Here is a 25,676-nt window from a genome sequence, read left to right on the forward strand (position 1 = left end):
TTTCGGTTTGAATCTAACTTTTATTTCACTTCCCCCACCCGAAATACTACTCCATCTTTCCCACGTTCCCGAAAAAAAAAATTATGCGACCTGAAAGATAATTGTGCTCACGGCCCAATAAGGAGAAGGACTCGCACAGTGAAAGGAGAAGGAAAATGGCGTGGGTGCTTGCGGCCAGTCCGAAAAGGGAAAGGGAATTGAGTGGATGCCCAAAATAGAATATGTTAGATTGTCCGATCGTGTGCTAGCTTTTCTGCTGGCGCGCGCGAATTAGCATTGCCCGGTGCTTACTAGTTACTACTACCCAAAAGATGACAACGGGTTTTCTACCCGTCGATATAGGCGTCACAAACCCGTACTATGTAGCAAAAGTCTATGCAAGCAGGTCCCATCCGTGCGACCGTGCCCGCGACCCGCCCGGGTGGCAACCTATGCTCGTGCCCACTATCCACGGGCTTGTCTGTACGTGTGCCCGCTAGCTAGCTCCAAAAACTCAAGACGTGAACAACAGGATCAGGGTCGCGCTCGAAGCCTCCGTTTGCACGCTGGCCAACGCGCATGCTTCCCACCGCGCGCTGCCCCCACGCTCGCCGGCGTCTCTGAGCTCCGGCCGTCGCGTCGCGCCCCCACGCTTGCTGTTGCCTTGGCGCACGCCGCCGCTGGGGCAGACGGCCTCAACAAACAGATTAATCGGATGCTCCATAGTTCCTTGGAACAGTGACGAAGAAATTAAAATCAATAGGCCTCGGTTTCCGTGCACCACTCTCGCTGCACAAATCCCAAGAGAGATCAACAGCGATGGAAATAGGACCCGGGGGTGTACACAAGACGGTGAGAGGGGGAGGGATCGCCTGCAACGGCCCAAGCGGCGAGTACAAAAAAAAAACGGCCCAAGCGGCCAAGCCCAACTAAACTGAGGGCCGGCTGTGATCGACAGCTACCGCAACTCCTACCCCTCAAAAAAAAAAGCTACCACAATTCCTATATACTGGACAGTTCGGGCCGGACACGTCAAGATTCGTGCTAGGGTTTTAATCGACGTCTGGGATTTCTTCTCTAACCTCATGCCGCCGCCGCTCCTTCACATGTCGCGCGCGCCACTGCCTCTGCACCTCCGGCCGCCTGCTCTTCCGGCCTGCGCGCCGCCGCCGCCACCGCTGCCCCGCGCGCTGTCGCAGGAGAGGTTGCGCCACGGCGTCGCTGCCCCTCGCGCCGTCACAGGAGAGGTTGCGCCACGGCATCGCTGCCCCTCGCGCCGCCCCCGTGGGCGCCGTCGTCGGCGGAGCTCACCCCGCGGGGCAGCGGCGGCGGCCTGTGCAGGCGGCGAGCTCTTTTTTAATTTTTTAATTTTTAATTTTTTTATTGAAAATTATTGTTCCAGAAAATTTTTCTGGAACATTTTATTTGCTTCGAAGAACGTTTAAATTTTGTTCCAGAAAAATGTTCCAAAAAAATCGTGAAACAATGTTTTGGAACATTGTTCCAGAAAAATGTTCCAAAAAAATGTTCAGGAACATTTTATTCACTCAAAAAACAATATTTTTTGTTCTTGAAATTCTAAGTTTTGTTCCGGAAAAATGTTCCAAATAAATGTTCCAGAAAAATGTTCCAGAATCCAGAAAAATGTTCCGAAAAAATGTTCTAGAAAAATGTTTCAGAGTCCAAAAAAATGTTCCGGAAAAATGTTCCGAAATCCAGAAAAATGTTCTGGAACAATGTTTCGGAACATTTGATTTTTTTCCGTAAAATGATTATTTTTTCGTAATGGTCCTATTTTGGAAACCCCTAATGGGCCTAATGGGCTGTCTGATTTTTACCCCACAGCTGGACGTCTGGTAGATAGGACGACAGCTATGATAGGCCGGCCCAAGAGACTGCTTAAACATTTTCCTTCGAGCAAATAAATCATTTTCAGACCTCTTGCATTTCACGTGCGATCCTGCATTCCAGTAAAAATGATGCCTAACTACTACTTTAGAGATGCTCTTATAGAATCCCAAGCCACGGAATGAATCTGGTTACCAACCGACACCTTGGCGGAGCAGCTCAATCACACATGACATACACAGTAAGATTTTCAGCCAGTTTTGAGAGCCCATAATCACACAACATAATGCATGATAACAGTATGTTTATCACACGATTCCGGTATGTTATGTACGGGTGCTTTACTCTGCAATTACTCGGCTTAATCCATGTATGTACCGCAAGGAACTCACCCTAAGTCTGACGATTCTAGGTGCAGCAACTGTCAGCATCCTGCACGTCCCCTACAGCACCAGCTATTTGCCTGTAGTCAAAAGATTTATACAGTAACTCAGTATGTAGCCAAGTGACAAGAAGAAAACATGGAGTAGATGAAGTAAAGAACAAGTTATCAAGTGCAAATGGAGTAAATGAGCACATCGAACAAAAAAAAACTATTTAAACATGCTCCAAATATAAGTTGACAGGGTCACAACAGTAAACCAATACAGCACAGCAGTAAACCGACACAGCACAGATTAGTGTTATCCTAATAGCTAAACAATAGGTCACCCACTGTTTAGCATTTAGATTGTTTAGATGGCATTTAAACGGAGGTAAACAGAATGAACGGTTTCATACTGTAATCAATAACTAAACATACTTTATGCATGTAAAAAACAAGTATTCTAGCAAAGCAAACAAACTTGCCTGTTTGGAACACAGGAATACAAAACGCAGGAATGAGAAAAAACGCAGGAATGAAGAAAACACAGGAATGGAAAAGGTGAGAAAACCACATGAATTTAAAACATAGGAACCATAAACTTTTGTTGTTTGGAATGGAGGAATCAAGAACACAGGAATCTTGTGAGAAAATAGAAGTAAATGGAAACTCATATGATTGTTAAAACCCTGTTACTACTTAGTAATGCATACACCGGCAAGGACGGGAAGCATACAATGGCAACCAGCAAATGCAAACGGCATAAACTGGCAAGGGCAAGGACGAGAAATATGCATACAACCATATTTCTAACAGAAAAAAAGGATATTTATTAATTTTCTCCATCCTTTATTATTATATTCCCATCAAACACCCTGTTCCTATCACGGACGACGCCTTGTCTCACACAGCTGCCTGAGATGCACATTCGAGCAAGGTGAGCAATAATTAGCATATCAGTTAGTTTGTCCTTCACGCGCTCCCTTTGCAGGAAAATTTTCCATTAGGTTCCAGTGGATGTTTCTTTTCCTCCGTTTTGTACTAGAGATGAAACCTTTCCTCAGGAATGGAACTTGCATTTCATTCCAAACAGCAAACCTTGAAAACTTTCCATAGGATTGGAATCCTTTGAAATTCCTTTGGAATTCCTCCAATCCAAACAGGGTGAGAAATGAGGAAATGACAGGTCTCAGTCACATCTAAAGATATAGCGCGAACTCTCCTAGGAGAGGCAGTAAGGGGCCTGGAGCTTATCCTTCCCAAGAAAAAACATTAATACGAGCCAAACTTCTCCCAACGCTGAATGTGTCCAGTTGCTGCACAAAAGAAGAAGAAAAAAATCCTCTAGTGCCTCTACTTCCTACCGTCGCTGACGGCTGGGGCCCACTAGCATGAACCTAGGTCAGGAGCTTTTTCTGTATTGGTTACCCGTGCCCGCATATGCAGCTGGAGTGCTGGACTACTCAGATGCAGGCAGCAAACCAAAGCCCGCAACCAGCGCAAAGGATCGGTAGCAACCCACGAGCGATTAGCATGCCCAAAACCATCTATACCCATCCCGTGTCAGCCGTTTTATCCGTTTTTAACGTATTTGGCCATGTAAACGGTAATTGCCCATTTAAGGCCTAAACAACATAGGAGACCTTTCTTTACCGTTTAATCGGCCATTTAGGCGAATGTGAGCACAGATAATCTCCAAATATAACGAAACAATGGGCTGTCACACAAAAGAAATGCATAGCAAGTTACAAATGAAATACTTAGGTTTCAGTCCATTCAATTGACAAAGCATAATCCCACAAAACAATCATACACCGGTCCTTCGCTAATTGGCAGTTAGGGACTGTAACCTACTTTTTCCCTTACATTAATGAAATGACACGCAAATCTACGTGTTCCACAAAAGTTTTCACATTCGTGTTCTAATGTAGAAACATGATTTTTATACTAGTAGTAACTAATTAGTTTCTAACATTTGGTTCTCATCAAAGCAGCAACCGGTGCTTACACTGGATTGAGTGATTGGATAGATAAACTTGCACTAACTACAACTGATTGGCTGCCTCATATATCTAAAATTATGTTTGGTAACATTGAAGCAATTGTAATGTTCTAGTTTTATATGCTCAATTTCTCCACCATATATATTTGAGACAAACGGGACCATACTAATTTTGGGCTTTGATTGCAAGGTTAAGTATGAGAGGTACAAGTTGACTAGGATATTGCAGAGCTTACTGGTAAGCTCAATTGAGCATGACGCCACTGATCAAGCTAAAAACATCAAGATGAAAAAAGAAAAGAAGAAATACAGAAACCCTGAAGGAAAACAGATTGAAACACTAACCAATCCCACTGATGCTAAAGAGTTGTCCCAGAAGACACTGCATGATATTCATTAGTATTACTAGTACTACACAATTTTACCTTGACTGCGAAGACCACTGGCCACACATGACCATTGATCAGTTGAGCCACCAGCTCCTGATCCATCATCTGTAGATGGCACTCCCATTACTGCACAAATGCACAGATTTTGAAGTGGCAATAACTTGCTGAGGGACTTCCCCAAACTGAACATATGTTTTCACACTTTAACCAACCACATGGACCAACAGGTTGCCACAAATGACTAGCCAAAAAGGTAAACAACATTAACTTATTATCCACAGCTCTATAAGGTATTAGCCTCAGTTGATCAATAACAGAAGTTGTTCTCATAACTCCAGAATAACAACACTGTGTTTAGCAGAAGTATTATCATCCATATTTCAATGTTGTCAAGTGATACTACCATATCGTAGCTCACAACCATTTATAGCTAAGGAATGTGCAGGATTTCAGAAAGGAACAAAGCTGATATCTGAACTGCATATAGAAGCTCATTTAGGTTACGGCTTCGCTCCTTTTGGGTACTTTCCCTGTACCATCCTATATCGTCATTTAACATGGTGGTGCCCAGGATTTGTCTCTCTCGCTGACGTGGATCCACAGGCCACTTGCCAGCAAGACATTGAGAGGCAAATTTAAACCGTCACTTGAATTGACTGCTACATTGTCAACCTCTCCAAATTTTCTAGGTTGTCGAGACACTAATATTATCCATAACACATGCCATTACTAAACGGTTATGCGTATCTAGTGATTTCCAAGAATGTCTGAAAGCAAAATAAAATATAATTGAGCAGGACTTAGAAGTAACGCAAGATGACGTCGTACACTTATTATTATTAAGCAAATTAAAGGTAATATAATCCGTGCCTGGAAAAAGACAATCAGGAAGCTTGAGACTTATTACCTGGAGTGCATAAGGTCATGTAGGGAATGATGCCAGTGACGCCTGAGCCCTCATATACCTTGTTCACCAAGGTGGACTTTAGATCAACAGTGAAGATCTCATTTCCAACACTTAGGAAAATGACACCAACACCTTCCGCAAATCCAAGCAAACGAGGATTGGCAGTCGAAGAGGCATCAAGGGGGAGCAGCTTCTTAAGATCAATGACTTTGACTAGTAGCCATCCGAACTCTCTATCGTCTATCGACCATAGGCAAAATCTGGAGCCCTCCACTACTGCGAATCCCAGCCGACCATCCTCCATAGTTGTCAGCATAATTGGCACGGGGGGAGTTAATCTTCGGTCCGAGTGCAGGCGAGGCAGATGGATCACAGACATTTTCAATGTGCGCAAATCACACCTGAGGATTGAGTTTTCGTTCCCAATCATGAAGTGGAGCGCATTCTTGGCAAGTGCACCGCGCTCCCCACTGAGAAAGTTACGCAGGATGCGCCTGTGCCCATCATAGACTGGTTTGCTCCATGTGCCAGCCTCCGACGAGTACACGCAGGTGAGGATACCCTCCCTGTGATGGTCGAGGACGTAGACCACGATGAAGGGCCCGCGGTGGCAGTCAAGGTGGTCGCACGTGCCGTCGGCGGCGGCGGCGCAGAGCACCGCGGCTCTCCAGGTGCTCGCGAACAGCGGCGGCCTGGGCAGCTTGGTCCGCTCGTCCGTGACGGGGTCCCAGACGACGAGGCCGAAGGCGGCATGGTGAGAGGGGTGGGGGCGGAGGAGGACGCGACCGTGGCGCGCGTCGTGCGGACGGAAGCCGCGGTGGTGGGCGCGGGGCGGGCGGAAGGTGGACGTGGGGACGAAGCGGGCGGTGACGGGGCCCTTGAGGTCGCAGAGGAAGCCGAGCAGGGGGGGCGGCCCGCGATGGAGGCCAAGGAACCTGGTGCGGAAGGCGGGGGCGGTGACGATGCGGCACCATGGCTTGGAGGAGGCGGCGGCGCGCGCGAGGCTCGCGGGGTCGTCGGGCGCGACGCGGACGAGGATCTCCTCGACGATCTCGTCCGGAAACGGCTCAGGCGGCGGCGGACCCATGCGCGGATGGGGTGGGGGCGGCGGACCAGGGCAAGGGTTTGGTCGGGGGCGGCGACGGGGGAGGAGAAAGGAGAATGCTCTCCTCTCATCCTCTGCTCCAGTACTCCTGTGTCTAGACTCTGAAGTGGAGTGTTGTGTTGGTTCCTCTGGCCGGTGGGGAAACGTGCGTATTGCCATCCGCGGTTGTCGTAGCAGCAATTTTTTTTTATTTTTTATTAAAGAAAAATAACAGTTTCATGTCCCATTTGTACTTATCCGTTTTAAAATGTAGGCCGTTTTTTACTTTTCTAGATTTATTATATTTGCTACGTATTTAGACTTAAGGTATGTCTAGATGCATAGCTAAATGAGTGCATATAAAAACCAAAACGACGTACATTTTGAAACAAATGGAGTATTTAATTTTTTAAAAAAGATACACGATCTGCTTCGTCAAAGACAGATGCGGTCGTGTTTTGTTTGCTAGAAGAGCCTTTAGGCAGCAGGTTTAAAGGATGGTGGTTCTTTTTTTGGGTTACCAGTCGGTAGGAACTGATGTGATGGAGCAGGCAATGGAGACCGCGAATAAATAGTGGAGGTAGCCAGGGTGAAGAGGCAGAGTAGTTAGTAAGGAGGGGGGAAGGGGGTGGAAAGCAAATTCGGCGATAGGGCAGATGGGAGGAAGTGGGGAGAGGTGAGGGGCGGGAGGAGGAGGTTGTGCGCAACGATATTACTTGTGCAAGAAGAAGGTGGATAATAAGTCTATTAGCTACATGATGTTCAATAGCACAATCTGTAATGCTTTAACCTGTTATTGTTTTAGGTAAAGACTCTGTTACAGCCGGCCGTAAATTTATCCAGTTATACGGCCGCTTCCATCTTCTACCCGCGCTCCATCCAATGATCCTGTGTGCACCCATGTGCAGTTGACAGACAGTCTCACGTTCCAGAGAAAAACTTAGAAGGCTGGACAGAGAGAGCGGTGGAGACATGCGCCTGTTCATTTCATCCCCCGCTCTCTCTCTCTAAGGTTACTCTCTCTCCCCCCACTTTCCTCGCTCGCATCGACTGGCGATTCGCATCCAGCCTCTCGCATCCTCCTCGCATCGATGCTCAGCCGAATCCGGTGGTAGTCCATGGCATCCCTCCGATGAGGCGAGTGAATTTTTTTGTCGCACAACACCCCCTCCCCCACCCAAATCCTCCTACCCCCATGGTTTTTTTCATCGATTTTGGATGTGCTCTGGTTTTAGATTTCATCAGTGCGCTCATCTCCAAAGGGGGGATCCTGCTGGTGGCATCTGCATGTGGTACGCAGAAGCGTGGATCAGGTCAAGGTCCGACCTCTCATTCTCCTCTATCCCATGCACATCCAAACATGTGCTCCCATATTCTGTAATCGAGATTTTGATTTTAGATTTTTTATTTGTTTGGCGTTTGGATTTGGAGGTGGTCGTGGAGTAGGGGACATTCGTGCTCATCCCTGGTTGATTTCAGGGTTAGCCTCTCTCGTCTCTCCTATCTTCCTGTTCCCTCAGCGATTCGCCCTCATTACTCTCAGATCCGGCAATTTACGCGGTGGGAACCGTAAATCGGAGGTGGAGAGGCGAGTTGCGCCTCCTATGCCTGCATGCGTTGCATTGCTGCTCGAATTGATGGACATTGGGACCAGCGTCGTCGGCGTCCTCCACCTGCCGGTAAGGGAAGCTTCTCATTGCTGTAAATCCATTCCTATTCATGCTATCGGTTGCCGGTTGTAGTTGCTGGTCGGGGTGGCCTGGAATCAGACGGAGCTCACCTAGTGTCTGGGTTGTGATTGGGATTGCCTTTGAGGGTGAGATTTAGGGGATTCGATGCGGGGTCCTTGCTGGGATCAGGGATTTCACGCAGCCTATTTAAGATCCCCTCCGTCATTCAGTCTTAATTTTCCTTTGATTCATTCTTCCTCAGGGTTTGAATCTGTAGGTTAGTTTCAACTCTTTGTTAAAGTTTCTCTGCTACATATTTGGTTTGGGCATTTTAGTTTGATCTGTTGTAGCATTGATAATGGAGCAAGAATGTATCAGCTTTTCATGATCTTGATCAGTGATCACTGATTCACAGTTATCTATCAACGTGTTAACACTGAGAATTATTTTTAGCTGCATGTATGAGTTATTTTCTTTGTTCATTTTTTGGTTACATCGTGATTTAGTAAATGATTTTTGATACTTTAGAGTACTACATTCGAATGCATGTACCATTATTCACTTTGCTCAAAAATTAGTTTGTAACAATAGCTGTTCTCCCAAGCATTTTCAGCGGAGGCAAGAGAAAGCACACAAGGTGAGTCAACTTGGTGCATTTCCCTCTCTCAAATTAAGCAGCATGTGCTCTATGATTTTCTGGATATCTCTTTTTGGCTGACCATAGCCCGATAATCATATACCAGGTTGAACAAATAGGCTGGTGTTTTTTTTACCTAGGTTGTGTCTGGCTCACTGTGTATTAGCATTTTCTAGATTTAACAAAACAGCTCATGTTGTAATTTTTTAGTTCATGAGAAGCATTTGCGTAAGTATATGTCTAGTTATTCTAATTGTTTTTCATGAACATGTCTAGTTATTAGTTTTTTCTATTTAGATAATTTTGCTGAATATGTCTAATTATTTCTAAATGTGCCCACATATGCTTGCACATCAACCCTGAATAAAACTTGCTTACTTTTCTAAACATAATTGCTTAAGTGCATATACTTGTTCTTCTATGAAAAAAATGTTATTAGAAAGTGGTTGTTAGACTATGCAGTTTTCCTACCATTTTATATCTATGATTCCTAATTTGTACACAAAACAAATACGTGGTTGTTAGACTATGCAGTTTTATTTTCTTTTTTCTACACACATCATTTGGCAGTTAGAAAGAACGAGCAAATAAGTGTACTATGATGAAGCAGTATTATCGTAAGGTCAATGCAATACAGTACATATCGTCGGGCAATTTTATAGCATTCCCTTTCTTCTCTAATTTCTCTTTATTTTTCTATTCTTCCATTGCAGTTCCATTGCAGGTTCACAAGTTATCCTGCAGGGGTTTAAGTACAATGCATGAAGAAATATGATGTGCATATGAACCAGCTCAAGTAAGTAAGTACACATATAGTGAGAGCAAGTATATCTCTTGCAATTTTTTATCTAAATATGTACTTCATTTGGCAACAATGTTGTTCTAGATTAGGTAAATTATGTAATTGTTTTAGGCAATAATATAGTTCTGAATTAGGTTATATAGAACTAGTAATGTTTTGTTACCTGAGGTATCCAACCTTGCTGATATTTTAGTCCTAATGCTAATTGCACTTGCTATTCGTTTTAGTCATACAAAATAGTGTTTAGAATCTTAAACTTGATGTGCCTTTTTCTGCCTGCAAGTAAAGTAGATTTTGAGACTTATCCTCATTTTACTGTAATGCAGATTCTGAAACTTATCCTCAGTATAGAGTAATGCAGAATTTTTTATGAAGGAATGGGAGTTGCGTAGATCATTGACTTATATGTGTTTTCTGTTCTTAGATTCGAGCTAATCACCTTAGTGGCGATTGCCATTACAAGCGTGAATTGTTGCGTGGTTTCATGAAGATAAGGTTCATGAGCAAGTAAGTGTCCTTTTCTGCCCTAGTAACTTGTTCTAAAGTTATAGATCACATGTGCTTTGGTACTTTGGCTGTTTTCGCTATGTTCAGACACGTGGAAGCTCTTTGCATATGAACTAATGAACTATCCAATCCAGTTTATTTAGGTTGGCACCAAATAAGGTTGGCAGCAAATTTGGTTGCTATTGTCAAATATAAAGAGTGTTTAAGGATATTGAGATTTTCTTATTGAGTTCCAATGGTTCCCTAAGGGCTTATTGTAGCTTCTATTGACTAGGCCACCAACATCTAGGTGAGCGATTTGGACTTTTTTGATTTAATTGCTCTTCCTTTGTTGGGGGGGGGGGGGTTAATCTGCGTGAGTGGGTGGTGTATCCATATCGCTGTTAATTTGGAGCTTCCGTTTGGTTCCTAAATATGAAATTTAGTTTGTTCTTTTCACATCATCATAAGCATTTTATTGTTTTGCAATAGGCATTTTTGTCAAGTAGTAGAAGCATTTTTAGTACTTTGCTATAGAGAATTATGTAAATTATTAGAAGCATTTCATTACTTTTCGGTAAGCAAATACATCAATTATGAGATGCAATTATGAGATGTATTTTCAGTACTTTCCAGTAGGCAAATTGAATCTAATATTTCATGATGCAAGAATAATGTAATTTGTGTCTTGTAGTGCTGATATAATGTTTCATGTAGGCAACATACTGCAAAGTTTTCAACCTCTAGTGCTTTCCTCTAATTATGTTCTTTCTTAAAACCATTGCAGGTCTAGTGTGGTTAGAAAGGGAAACAGATAGGCATTTCCTCAGATGTTTTTTTCATGTATATTTACTCTAATTTTGCTTCAAATCAATCTGTTTTATTTGCTTGTACATTTATTCTAAATTGCTTCAGAGTTCATTATGATACTCTTTCAACTTTTAACAAAAGTGCTTTTGGAACTGTATGAAAAAATATCATCGAAACATATTGAAGTGAGATCTTGTTTTGATGTTTTTGTTGGGAGCAACTCAATGGTGCAATCAGATTTTGTTTTTGATGCTTGGTTGTAAAATTACAGTTTTTAAAACCTAAGATTGATTTTGCATGCGCTGATATCATCTTTTTGGTCCTTATTCTACTTTGGTAACGGAGTGCAAGAAAAGCGAGGTGGCTAGCAGTTTTTTTTTCTAAAAACAGAAAACCCGATACGTAGGTTGCCAAAAAGGGGTAGGCCGTATGGCCGGCCTAATTTACAGCCGGCCGTACGTTAGCTGGGTCCATTGTTTTATCGAACTTGTACGGGAGTTTTTAGTTAGTTTTAAGGGAAAGTCTACTTTTAGCATCTCAACCATCGCATTTGTCTAATTTTGACCTTACCTTTAAGACTGTCTCAATAAAGTTGGCACCTCAATGTAAATCTCATTTAAAGTTGGCACCTATACTCCCTTTCAGTTGTCAGTGATGATGTGATAGTGCTTTTAACCTTTTGCTAATCCCGCATTAACATGGCTACGCTCACCTGCCATTCTCTTTCTCACTCACCCCTCCTCTCCTCTCATCACTCCTACTCCCTCTCGTCGCTGCTCCATCACGCCTCCACTACGTTGGCAACCCCGCCCCTGCGGCCACGGATTGTTCGTCAGATCTCGCTGGCCTTTCAACTCAACTATTTTATGTAAAGCAGATGTAGTACCTTAAAAAAGATAGAATTCTAAAAATATCTTAAAAATATAAGAAACATTTGCCCGACCATCAATTTGGAATAGTCAACAATAATAGCTAATGGATATATTATATTTTCCAACAAATTACCTATTATTGTGATTATTACAAATAGTTATAAAATTTTTATAGTTTTTTAAAAATAATATGAATGGTCAAAGATCATTTCAAAAGCCAACATCGATAAGTATTTAAAAATGGTAGGTAGTATTTTGTTGTGAGTTTGTTTTTATCATTGAATATATTTCAAGCACAATTTAAACTTTTGCATGTTTATACGTACTAGTTATTTTTAAGAAGATGAGTGGTGAAACATGTTAACGACATCATATATTTAAATACAGATGGTGTAATAATTTGAGACTGATTTCGTCTCTTCACGTGGTTGAGGCTGGAATTTTCTTCTACTTATCATATATTAATTAAAAAAGCTCAAATAAATGTAGGGCCTCCTCCGCTTCAACTATTATGTGCGCAGTGACATTTCCACATTCGTTGGTATGACCATAGATGGTGTAAGACCAGCTGGTGCCTGCCTGCCTAGTGATTGTCACCGATGCATATGCTGGTGAGCCCGGACCTCCAACATGCACTGTTGCACACCATTACACCAGCAGTTTTGGTGTATAATATGGTACGCACCATATTGGGTTCGTATACCATCTTAGACTATACTACGGTAAGGCATATGTCGGGCATATGTTCCCCAAGGAGTTTTCACTTATGCATCGCTAAGTTAGTTCAAAATGGCGAAGGGGCTCACTGTGTAGTGGCAAAGGCCACTGGCCGGAGTGCTCCCGCCCAGGGTTCAAATCCCGGATTCCCGGGATATGCAGTTGATTTGCCCCTTTAAGAAGGATGCAATATTGTTGTACGATGTCTGCGATATCTGGTTATCAAACCAGGATCCAGTAGTTCACAACCAATGGCAATTCTAGGAGGGTGCAGGGGGGCTCAAGCCCCCCTACCTCCCCAAACACCATGGATACCCCCCTTATACCTCCCCCCCTTCATTTTTTAGAGGAAAGGAAGAAGAAGGGAGAGGAAAAGGAAGAAGAAAGGAAGGAGGAAGAAGAGAAGGAAGGAGATACCCCCCTAATCTTCAATCCTAGATTCGCCCCTGTTCACAACAACATATATTTTGTCAAATACAATATTTCTGAAGCTCCGATTCCAAAGGAAGTAGTTGGAAGAGCCATTCTGTCCCTTGGTTCAGCTATAGAAAATGAAACAGAATAGTCTGCATTGCACTTTTGGACAAACAAGAAAAACTTGGTGACAATGGTTCCTGCCTATACCGTTGTGGAGAGTGCATTCCAACATTGGAACTATAGCTGAGTATTTTGTTTGTGATACATGGCTCTACGTTGCAGTAACATAGGAGAGTATTCTCTTTAACCACCGAAATATTTGTCACACAAACTCAGTCTGACTTATCTCTGGTCAATTGGAATCCCATATATGTCCCATATAGGGCATATTCCCCCCGAAGAGTTTTCACTTATTTATCGCTAAGTTAGTTCAAACTGGCGAAGGGGCTCACAGCGTAGTGGCAAAGGCCACTAGCCGGAGTGCTCCCACCTAGGGTTCAAACCCTATGTGTCGCACCTTTATGCTCTGGGGTTTCCTTTGGAGTTTTCCTATTAAAAAAAGTTAGTTCAAAATGATGGTTGAGATGTATTTTTCTTTGTTCTATTATGAAAACTTGTCACTATGCAAACACAAAAGGGGAAGGGGTCTTGCGTTGTTGTGCTGCTTCGGCATGCCCCTGTTGCTCATGCTTGTGCAGATGGTTTAAAAAAATTCTGCATTAACTCGCCGATACGGTGATGCATGGCTACATAATGAGCTTGGAAATGTTTGGTTGTGCCGATACAGTGATGCATGTCTACATAATGAGCTTGGGAATGCTTGGTTGTGGAGCCAGCTTTGCCTAGCCTTGCTTCGCTAGACATGGTAAGGCTTGCTCATCACTATGGTAAGCCAATTCGGTTGGAATGTAAAACTGGCCATGGAACCAAACACTGATTCAATATTAATTGATTGCTCAGCTAGGCTACATAGTGCCTAATAAAAGATCCAAACACCCCGTAATTAAAACATCCTACCTCATGGAAGCTTCAAAACTCCCTCCAAAAAAATGAAATAATAAGACAAATCATTTGGCACAGTGCTAACATTGATGACTAGTTTTTCTAACTATATCTATAGCTGCATATTAAAAAATATGTAGATCTCAGAACTTTGGAATCGACTAAATGCCTAAATTTTTGAAGAATTCTGTATATGTTCTGTACATTTCATTTCACGGTGAAGCTTAACTAGACAAGAAAACATCATCTTGAATGTACATCTTAGAACAACCAAATGGGAAGAGGTGGGAGTGTATAAGGACCCTAGCATTGTAGCCATATATCCAATTGGTGTAAAATAAAGAGGATTAGAACTATGTCATTGTAATTCTTATACCATGAAAAACTTCTGAGACCGTACATTGTATGTGTTTCATTAAGAGACGTGGGAGCAAAGTACTGCTGTTAGTGCAAGAAAAGAAGATGACCCATCTATCTATACTAGGAGCTAGCTAGGGTGTTAGGAAATAGGGTTAATTGAATCCATGCCATTACAATTTCTCAAGTTCATCGCTCTGCCATTACAATTCACCTATTTGGAGATATGCCATTACAATTCGTTTTTTGCTTGAGATGTGCCATTTTCTACGTATTTGATGCTCTTGGGTCCACTCACAGGTCTCCGTATTTTCGTATGGTCCAAACTACCCCTGCTGTCTTTGTTTCCCCCCCCCCTTCTGACCTGTGGGCCCCACATCATCTTCTTCCTCCCCCATCCCATCTCTGCCGACGCGCCCTGCTCCTCCGTGCCTCTGCCGCAGGCCAGGTAGGCGGTGCCGCCGCTGCTCCTTGCGCCGCCGCGCAGGCCGTGCTGCCGCTCCGGCTGACAAGGACCAGGAGAAGCAGTGCCTGGTACTCGCGTTGTAGTGCGTGGCGTCCAGGTGCAGGCCGAGGCGGCGCATCTCGAGCAGGAGTGCCTTGGCCTCGAGCGTGCACCCACCAGGCCTAGCACGCGGATGAGAAGCGCATACGTCGCGGCGCTGGCTGCCTGCATCTCGACGAGGAGGCCAATGGAACATCACAGGTTAGAGCCGGCATGGGATTAGATGTTGCGGTCGTAGGACTCCCACTGCTGCTCCTGGTGTTGGCCCGCGGCGCGGCGGAGCAGCAGTAGGCCATGGCGCTGGCGACGACTGAGGTGAAGGCAATGGCGGCCGAGGGCGGCGGGACCTCCGGCTCCGCTCCCAAGCCCCCACCTCCGCTCCTCGCCGCGCACCTGCTCGCCGCCGAGGACCAGCGGCGGGCACGTCGCCTCAATCACGCCCGCGACGCCCAGATCTTCGCGGGCCACCACGCCGCATAGATGGAGGACGAGCGCCGCCTCCTGACCTGCGCCGCCGCGGTCGGGGATGAGGTCGCCTCGCTCCGCGCGCGCCTCGCTGATGCGGAGGCCGACGCCGCCGCGCTACGCGCCCTCATCGAGCGCCTCAAGCCGCTGTTCGGGACGAGCTGCCGCGCCATGGAGAGAGAGAGGATGAAGGGGAGAAGAAAGGGAGGAAGAAGATTATGTGGGGCCCACAGGTCAGAAGGGGAAAAACAAAAACAGCAAGGGTAGTTTGAACCATACGAAAATACGGAGACCTGTGAGTGGACCCAAGAGCATCAAACACGTAGAAAATGGCACATCTCAAGCAAAAAACGAATTGTAATGGCATATCTCCAAATAGGTGAATTGTAATGGCAAATCGATGAACTTAAGAAATTGTAATGTCATCAATCCAATTAACCCTAGGAAATAAAGTCACAACAAGCGGCCAATAGTAAAGAGGAAAAGAAAGAAAAGGACACGCAAAAAGCAGCCAAACCAAGGGTTGCCCCTCAACTAGCTGGAATATACAAGAAGCCCATCATTTGTAATGGATGAAACATTTGTCAACTGCAATGGGGAGTAGAGGAATGGCTTAGGTGGCATTTCCAATTCATTGGCGTTCCTCTCCAACATCTCTATAACTCTGCTCATGGAAGGGCGGCTTTCCGGTACCATTTGTATGCAGCACAAGCCAACTGAGGTCAGTTTTCTTGCAATCACCTCAGACCCATGGACAACTTGGCAACTTTGCATATCCCTTAGGAGATGGTCGTGAAGCCAATGTGGGAAAAACGTTTCACTAGAGTTGTTTGCAAATCCTTCCAGGTTGGTTTTCCCTCTAACCATTTCGAGGAGCATCATTCCATAGCTATAAACATCTGATTTTGTTGAGACCGTTCCTGTGACGGAACCAGTTTTCAGTAATCTTCGTTTTGCATAACCCCCCCTCCTTTTGTTCTTTCATACAAAATCATTTCATATGTTGCATGTTGCATTTGTGACAACTGGGCAAATTTTGAATAAACCTTTTTATTTCAAAAGGAAAACCGAGTTTTATTCGTCATTTCATGTGAAAAACTTTCCAATTTTTGCATTTGTCTTTATCTGGTTTTCAAAATGTGATTTCCAAAGTAAAGTCCTATCCTTCTAGCCTTAGTAGCCTGTCAAGTTCCTTGTTTTCTGGAGAGCGTTTGCTAATTTTAATTAGCAATCGAAGGTTTCGCCAAGATCAATCTATCTGATCCCTAGCCAGATCACCTCCTCTGTCTTTACCGTCAAGACCTATAAAACAGCCCCTCCTTGTTACCCTAATCGCCTGGTTCTACTTCAGGGACCTCATCCGGATCCTGCTAGTTGGTCACCTTCCTTCTTCTCTGTGCACAACCCTCCCTGGCACACGCCGATCCATCTAACCGGTGACCCATCCGACCCCCTCTGCAAAATGGGACCCACTTGTCCCAAGCCGGCCAAGTCAAACCATAAAGCCTGTTTGTCTCTCCATGCCGGCGGGATCTTTTTCTCTTTTGCTTAGATCGAGCCAGACTGTGAACTAAGCTGCGCGGACTTCGGTCTTCGGAGCCTCTTGTTCTCCTCTAGCCGAGCCCCACACATCACTAATCTGAAAGCATCTAGGCCCCTAATTCGAGTTTTGGTAATTAATGACAACGGTCTGTCGATTAACGATTTCGTTTGAGATAATGAGTATAGGTTGATCCACGGATGAAAGAGATTTGGTTGTGAACATATGGAGTTTTGGAGATGATGAGCAAAGCTCAGGCTCAAGGCAAAGGTATAAAATAGGGCTTTTGCGTTTTACCGGTCACAAGGCGTTTGGTGGATGAAAAGTGACCGGATTTGTTGGATAGACAGCCGTACTATCAAGAGGGGTTGTATACTCATGCTTGACGGGTCTCTTGTGCCATTTTGCTCAAAATATCTAGTTGCATGCATGAGGGCTAACAACGTTTTGAAAAGATTTGAAAAAAGACTAAGTTTGAGAGCTGACTGTGTAACGGCGGATAGTCCGCACCCGAGGGGCGGACAGTCCGATCCCGTTCCAGAGAGCTTGCAGAGGCTCTGGTGGGTTGGCGGACAGTCCGGCCCAAGTGTGCGGACGGTCCGCCACTTTTATTCAGAACTTGTACCAAAAGGGGTGTCTCTCTGGTGGGCTTCAAAGTTGAACGGCGGACAGTCCGCCCATGGGGCGCGGACGGTCCGCTGGCTAATCTCAGTTTTGTACCAGAGAGGTTGTTTCTCTGGTTTGGGCTGAAAAGTGAACTGCGGACGGTCCGCTCATGAGGCGCGGACAGTCCGCAGGCTAACTTCAAAGTTGTTCCAGAGACGTTGTTGGTCTCTGGTGGTGTGGAACACATAACTGCGGACGGTCCGCCCCTGGGGCGCGGACGGTCCGCCAGGGCTTAATGGCTAGTTCTGACACGCATTAAATGCACTCTGACTCACTGGTTTTTAACGGCGGACAGTCCGGTTTTTTAAATGCGGACGGTCCGCGATTTCGCAAAAAAGAGTGTAACGGCTAGTTTTTGGAGGGATGTCTATATATACCCATTGCAAGGCCTTTGGGAGGCCCTCTTGGCCATTTGGACTGCATACTTGACATCTTAGAGCTAAGACATCCCTCTCTCACACACACTTGCTTAGAGATTGCATTCTTGAGAGTGTGAGAGCTTCCTAGTGCATTGCATCAAGAGTTTGAGCTTTGTGGCATTAGGGAAACTTCAAGCAAGCGTCATCAACTTGTTACTCTTGGGAGTTGCCGCTCCCTAGACGGCTTGGAGAAGAGGATTTCGTGGAGCTCCTCCAAGGAGATTGTTGAGGAGCCCCGATTTCGGTTATGAGAGGTCTTGTGCTCACCTCACCAGAGTGGTGAAGAGCAACTCTAGTGGAATCGAGGTGTGGAGCAGTTCCTTGATTCAAGCCGGCTCAAGATCTGGAATCCACCTCAAGGGGTGGACCGGCAAGTCATCGACACCACGGGATAAACTCTTGTGTCAAGCTTGGTTACTTCTCTTGCTCACTTTAATTATTGTTTTACTTTGAGCAATCTACTTTACTAGAGCTTATTTTGCATCTTGTCACCCTAGGCTGCAAACCCATCTAGAGATAGAAATAGCTTGACATAGGGCTTTCCTTTGTTACTAATTAAATTTCTCTAATGTTGTTGGCTTTAGATTTTAAACCGTATATTCACCCCCCTCTAGTCGGTGTTCTTGATCCTACAAGTGGTATCAGAGCTAAGTACTCCATTAATTGCGGATTTAACCATCTTGGAGTAGAACAATGACTAGTGATCATGGAATTCATGTTGGGAAGCCACCGTTCTTTGATGGGAACAATTATGATTATTGGAAGACTAGGATGTCGGCTCATCTCAAAGCCATGAGTAGAAAGCTATGGAGAGTAGTAAATGATGGATATGTCATTTTGGACCCAAAGAGTTTGACACCCCTAGATGAGGAAAATGAGACACTAAATGATCAAGTGGTTAATGTGTTCTTTAGTGCTCTTGATGTGAATGAATTTAATAGAGTCAAGAGCCTCACAAATGCAAATGACATATGGAAGAAGCTCATGGAAATTCATGAGGGCACATCAACTGTGAAGGAGGCCAAGTTATATTTGCTTAAAGGGAATTTTAGTGAATTCACCATGAAGAAGGATGAGAGTATAGCCGAGATGTTCAACCGGCTAAATGACATTGTGAATGACCTCAAGGGACTTGGGTTTGGGGTACCGGATGGGGATTTCAACCACAAGTTTCTTAGATGTCTTCCGAAAAGATATGACACAATTGTAACCTTACTTGTAAGGTCAAATGTGAAGACCGCAACTCCCACACAAATATTGGGAGAAATTCTCACCCATGACATGTTCAAGAAATCTCAAGATGAAGCTCATGGTGGAGAAATTGATATGAAAAAGAAAAGTGTGGCATTCAAAGCTCAAGATAGCAAAAATGAAGAAGAAAGTGGATGCCAAGAAGAAGAATCAGATGAGTAGGGCCGGGCATTCGGGTTACCCGAAATTTTCGGGTCGGGTAGTTCGGGTTTTAGGAATTTCGGGTTTTCAAAAATGATACCCGAAATCAGTTGGGAAAAAGAAGAACCCGAAAATTCGGGTACCCGAAAATTCGGGTTCGGGTTCGGGTTTTACCCGAATTACCCGAAATTCTGGAACTCCACATATGCAGTATAAAATCAAATCAAATACACCCAACCATACATCCAGTTCACACGTCCAAACTGACAGTTCAAACGAAATTAACTAACACTTCACACGTTCAAACCGTGACAGTTCACACTTCACATATCACAATTAATAAACATAGTTTTGAAGCACACAAATCAAATCATAGATGAAAAAACAAATCATTTCGGGTTGTTCGGGTACCGTGGCCCAATACCCGAACTACCCGTATTAATTTCGGGTACCGTGGGTTGAAACCCGGATTAGGGTTCGGGTTTTTCGGGTTCGGACTTTTCGGGTTCGGACTCGGGTTTTTCGGGTTCGGGTATCGGATATCGGGTTTTCTGCCCAGCCATACAGATGAGGAGATGGCTCTCTTTGTCAAAAGATTCAGTAGAATGATGAGCAAGAAGAACTTTGGCAAGAGAGGTCAATCATCAAGAAAAAATCCTTTTGTGGACAAGACTTGCTTCAATTGTGGTGAAGTAGGTCATATCATTGTCAATTGTCCAAACAAGAAAAAGGACAAGAAAAATGATGAAAAGAAGAAGAAGTTCATCAAGAAGAAGAAGAATGGCCAAGCTTATTTTGTTGAATGGGATTCCGATGCAAGCTCCGATGATGATGATGATGATGATGACAAGCCATCCAGCGGAGTTGCCGGGATCACCATCAAGGAGGCTCCATCACTCTTCTCTACACCACATTGTCTTATGGCAAAGGGTGGTGCAAAGGTACAACAAGATGGTGAATTTGATGAACTTTCATATGATGATCTTGTTGAAATGCTTAATGATGCCGATGAATTCATGACAAAGGAAAAGGCTAAGTTGAAGGACTTGAAGTTGAAGTTTACTTCTCTTCAAGATTCCTATAAGGAGCTAAAGACTTCTCATGAGAATCTCAAAGAAACTCATGAGAATCTTGAGGAAGCTCACAATACCTTGCTTAATCATGAAAGAAAAGCAACATTGAGCATTGGTGTTAGTTGTGATTTAATTGATGATAAATCTTGTGGCTCTAGCTCTACTAGTTCTTATTGCACCAAAATTGATAACTCATCTTGCAATGAATCTCTCATTATGGAAAATGATTTGTTAAAGAAAGAGGTTACTTGTTTGACTAATGATTTGAGAAAGTGCTATGATAGTAGAGCCAAGTTTAATCATTGTTGGGCAAGCCAAAAGTTCACCTTGAACAAGCAAGGGTTTGGATACATTCCTAAGAAAGGGAAGAAGGCTTTTGTGCAAACCAAAACTACTTTTGTGAAGAATAGTGGTAAGCCATATTGTGAAAAATGCAAGAAAGTTGGTCATGTTGAGAAGAATTGCACCAACAAGAAAGTCGTATCCTTTGATTCAAGTTACATTCTTATGAAAAATTCAAATGGCAATGTTAGTGCAAAATTTGTTGGGATACCTATAAATGGTGCTAAAAAGAATGACATTTGGGTGCCAAAAGTCTTGGTCACTAATGTGGTCACTAACATTCAAGGACCCAAGAAAGTTTGGGTACCTAAAAGAGTTACTTCCTCTTTGTAGGTGAATTACAAGTCCGGAGAAAGACATTGGGTGCTTGATAGTGGATGCACTCAACACATGACCGGAGATCCAATGATGTTCTCCTCTCTAGATGAGAATGTGGGTGGCTATAGTGACATCATCTTTGGTGACAATAGCCGGGGCAAAGTCAAAGGAGTTGGTACAATTCCTATCTCAAGTGATCATTCTCTTTCAAAAGTATTGTTGGTTGATTCTCTCAAGTTTAATCTCTTAGCGGTCACTCAACTTTGTGATTGTGGATATAAGTGTAGCTTCAATAAAGATGATGTTGTAGTGAATAGCTTGGATGGAAAAGATCACATCTTTACGGGATTTAGACATGAGGATGTATATCTTGTGGATTTTGCTACTAAAGAGGCAAATTTGTCTACTTGCTTGTTCACTCAATCATCCTTGGGTTGGTTATGGCATAGAAGGCTTGGTCATGTTGGCATGAAGCAACTCAACCGACTTTTGAAGCATGATTTAGTAGTTGGGTTGAAGAATGTGAAGTTTGAAAAAGATAAGCTATGTAGTGCATGTCAAGCCGGAAAGCAAGTTGCAAATACTCATCCCACTAAGAGTGTCATGTCAACCGAGAGACCATTGGAATTATTGCATATGGATTTATTTGATCCTACAACATATAGAAGTATTGGTGGAAATTGCTATTGTCTTGTGGTAGTAGATGATTACTCAAGATATACATGGGTTTTCTTTCTTCATGACATGGCCGATACATATGACACATTCAAGAAATTTTTTACAAGGGCCGAAAATGAATTTGAGCTCAAGGTGAAGAAAGTGAGGAGTGACAATGAAAGTGAGTTTAGAAACACAAGAGTTGAGGAATGGTGTGATGTGAAAGGAATCAAGCATGAATTCTCAACCAAGTACACTCCGGAACAAAATGGTCTTGTTGAGAGGAAAAATAGAACCTTAATTGATATGGCAAGATCAATGCTTTCCGAATATAATGTTTTGGATAGCTTTTGGGCCGAAGCAATCAACACGGCTTGTCATGCCTCTAATAGATTGTATTGCCATAGATTTCATAACAAGACCCCATATGAGTTGCTCATTGGAAGGAAGCCAAATATATCATATTTTAGAGTGTTTGGTTGCAAATGTTATATTCTCAAGAAGGGAACTCGGTTATCAAAGTTTCAAAGCAAATGTGATGAGGGTTTTCTTCTTGGATATTCATCTAGTAGCAAGGCGTATCGGGTCTACAACAAGACACATGGCATTGTTGAAGAAGCATATGATGTTGAGTTTGATGAAACCAATGGGTCTCACAATGAACAAGAAAATCTTAATGATGTGAGAAGTGATGGTTTGAGAAATGCAATGAAAAACATGTCAATTGGTGATGTTAGACCAAGAGAAAAAGATGAAGATGAAGATGGTCCTTCTATCTCTATTAGAGTTAATCCTTCAACTTCTATCTCAAATGATCAAGCACAATCAATTGTACAAGATTCAAGTAATGATGATTCTCAAGTACAAGATCAAGTTGGTTCATCTAGTGCACCTTCTTCATCAACTCAAGAACCCATTGTTCCTCAAAGAATTCATCATGTTCTTGCAAAGGATCATCCGGTGGATCAAATCATGGGTGATATTAGTAAGGGTGTCCAAACTCGATCTCGCATTGCTTCATTTTGTGAACATTATTCTTTTGTATCTTTTCTTGAACCTAACCGTGTAGATGAAGCATTGAGAGATCCGGATTGGGTGAATGCTATGCATGAAGAATTAAATAATTTCACCCGGAATGAAGTTTGGGATTTAGTTGAGAGGCCCAAGAATTATAATGTTATTGGCACTAAATGGGTCTTTAGAAACAAGCAAAATGAAGATGGAATGGTTGTGAGAAACAAGGCAAGATTGGTAGCTCAAGGCTTCACTCAAGTCGAAGGTTTGGATTTCGGTGAAACTTTTGCTCCCGTTGCTAGATTAGAAGCTATTAGAATTTTATTAGCTTATGCTTGCTCTCACAACATAAAACTTTTTCAAATGGATGTGAAAAGTGCTTTCTTGAATGGCAAGATTAGTGAACTTGTTTTTGTTGAGCAACCTCCCGGCTTTGAAGATCCCAAGAAGCCAAATCATGTATACAAGCTCTCTAAAGCTTTTTATGGTCTTAAGCAAGCTCCACGAGCTTGGTATGAAAGATTGAGGGACTTTCTTATCTCTAAGGGCTTCAAAATTAGTAAGGTTGACACTACTTTGTTTACTAAAGCAATTGGTAAGGATTTGTTTGTGTGTCAAATTTATGTTGATGATATTATCTTTGGTTCAACTAACCCAAGCTTTTGTGAGGAATTTGGTGAAATGATGTCTAGGAAATTTGAGATGTCCATGATTGGTGAATTGAGTTTGTTTCTTGGACTTCAAATCAAGCAACTCAAGGAAGGCACCTTTGTGTGTCAATCAAAATATATGAAGGATATCTTGAAGAAATTTGGTATGGAAGATGCAAAACCAATCAAGACTTCTATGGCCACAAATGGGCATCTCGACCTAGATGAGGGAGGTAACCTGGTTGACCAAAAGCTTTATCGTTCTATGATTGTTAGTTTGCTTTATTTGACCGCATCTAGGCCCGACATCATGTTTAGTGTTTGCATGTGTGCACGATTTCAAGCTGCACATAGAGAATGTCATTTGACCGCCGTCAAAAGGATCTTGAGATACTTGAAATATTCTCCTAATATTGGTTTATGGTATCCCAAGGGTGCTCATTTTGATTTGGTTGGATTCTCGGATTCGGATTATGCGGGGTGCAAGGTTGATAGGAAAAGCACCTCCGGTGGTTGTCAATTTCTTGGAAGATCTCTTGTATCATGGTCATCAAAGAAGCAAAATTCCGTGGCTCTTTCAACCGCCGAAGCGGAATATATCTCGGCCGGAAGTTGTTGTGCACAATTGTTATGGATGAAGCAGACTCTTCTCGATTATGGTGTGAAATTTGATGAAATTTTTTTGTTGTGTGATAATGAAAGTGCCGTGAAGATTGCTTCTATTCCGGTTCAACATTCAAGAACCAAGCATATTGATATCCGCCATCATTTTCTTAGAGATCATGTGAACAAGGGTGATATCAAGATTGATGGTATTGGCACGGATGATCAATTAGCTGATATATTTACCAAGCCTTTGGATGAATCTCGGTTTTGCAAGTTAAGAAATGAGTTAAATATCATTGACTTCTCAAATGTGGCTTGAAAACTAGCACATGTGGCATATGGTTCTTTCATGCACTCTTTGTTTCATTTTTCTGAATTTTTGAGGTATTTTTGAGCCAATTATGAGTTTTCATGATTTTATTCGATTAATTTTTAAATTCTAGTTGAAACTTGCTCATATGAGTCTTTTGAAGGTTTTCATGCAAGATTTGAGATTTTTGGATTTTTATATGAGCAATGATCCCAAATTGGAGTTGAAATTGAGAAAGTTGGCAGAATTCATACTTGCCAGATTTTTGGTAGCGCGGACAGTCCGTGGGTAAGAGGCGGACGGTCCGCCGTTCATGAGACTTGTCCACCAGAGGCTCTGCAGAGAAGTTGTCAACCGCAAAAATTACACAGCGGACAGTCCGCCAAAGGACCGCGGACGGTCCGCCAGAGGCTGTGCAGAATTTGCCAGAGGCAGTTTTCAGTTGTGTGGCAGTGTGAAAATTGAAAGGCGGACGGTCCACCAGGGTTCCGCGGACAGTCCGCGAATGGACAGAAAGGTGGGGTCGGCCAGACTTGACTTATACTGGATGTCCCTCTCACTCCCCTCCACCAAACCACACACAACATCCAAAAGCTCTCTCTCTCTCTCTCAAGCACGTGGGGGAGACGACAAGGTCAAGGCATTTTGGCGTGGTTCCCGGACGGTCCGAGAACATCCCCGGACTCTTCTCAAGTTTGTGCATCATGTCCTCCCGGTATTTTGACAAATCCCTAACTCTTGTTCTTGGATTTCTTTATTGGAAAGAGTTAGGGTTAGATGCTCCAATCTATTTTTGGACCATGGTTTCTTGAAAATACTTGGGGGATCTTGTTCGTAGTGATGAGGAGATGCTATGGTTAAAATTTAGTTGGTGGATTTGAATTGAAACTCAAAATATGGATGAATCAAAGTTAAGGGCAATTTTGTGATCCTGCACAGAATAGATGGGTCGCGGACAGTCCGCCTGCTGAACGCGGACGGTCCGCCGTGGTATTCATGAACCGCGGACGGTCCGCGTTCAGAAGTGCGGACAGTCCGCAAGTGTTAGATTTTTCAGATGAATGCTGAATTGACTTATATCATTATGGATTGATCCTATTGCTTTAGTAATTGTTCTTATGGTTAAATCCTGATCTTAGGCCACCCCGGAAGATCATCAAGGTAGCTTCTAAAATCAAGAAGGCTATGTCTTCCAAAAGACAAAGAGACAGTGATGACTCGGATGATGTGGACTATGCTCCAAATGTCAGTGAGATGGCTGCAGTTTCTTCAGTAGGAGATGCAGGTGATGAGTCTTCAGAGGAAGAGACAGAGGGGATTGATGATGATGTTACAGATTTGATGGGGCTAGATCTATCTAGCCGTCAGTGGACTGC

General features: G+C 43.4%; 1 protein-coding gene across 3 annotated transcripts; it reads right to left on the minus strand.

Moving 5' to 3' along the window:
- Window positions 1-2,009: 2,009 nt before the first annotated feature.
- LOC120699020 lies at window positions 2,010-6,690 on the minus strand. Of its 3 annotated transcripts, XM_039982861.1 has the most exons (4): window positions 5,490-6,685; window positions 4,619-4,708; window positions 2,275-2,290; window positions 2,010-2,215 (listed from the first exon to the last, which is right to left on the minus strand). In XM_039982861.1, the coding sequence occupies exons 1-3, from the start codon at window positions 6,574-6,576 to the stop codon at window positions 2,283-2,285; spliced, it is 1,185 nt and encodes a 394-aa protein (XP_039838795.1). In that variant the 5' UTR covers window positions 6,577-6,685; the 3' UTR covers window positions 2,010-2,215; window positions 2,275-2,282. The 3 variants fall into 3 exon arrangements, with proteins under 3 accessions (XP_039838795.1, XP_039838798.1, XP_039838797.1); XM_039982864.1 differs by lacking the exon at window positions 4,619-4,708 and having other exon boundaries at window positions 5,490-6,690; XM_039982863.1 differs by lacking the exon at window positions 4,619-4,708 and having other exon boundaries at window positions 2,010-2,290; window positions 5,490-6,690.
- Between the last annotated feature and the right edge of the window lie 18,986 nt (window positions 6,691-25,676).

This window comes from Panicum virgatum, chromosome 3K, assembly GCF_016808335.1.
Source record: "Panicum virgatum strain AP13 chromosome 3K, P.virgatum_v5, whole genome shotgun sequence".
Lineage (NCBI taxonomy): Eukaryota > Viridiplantae > Streptophyta > Magnoliopsida > Poales > Poaceae > Panicum > Panicum virgatum.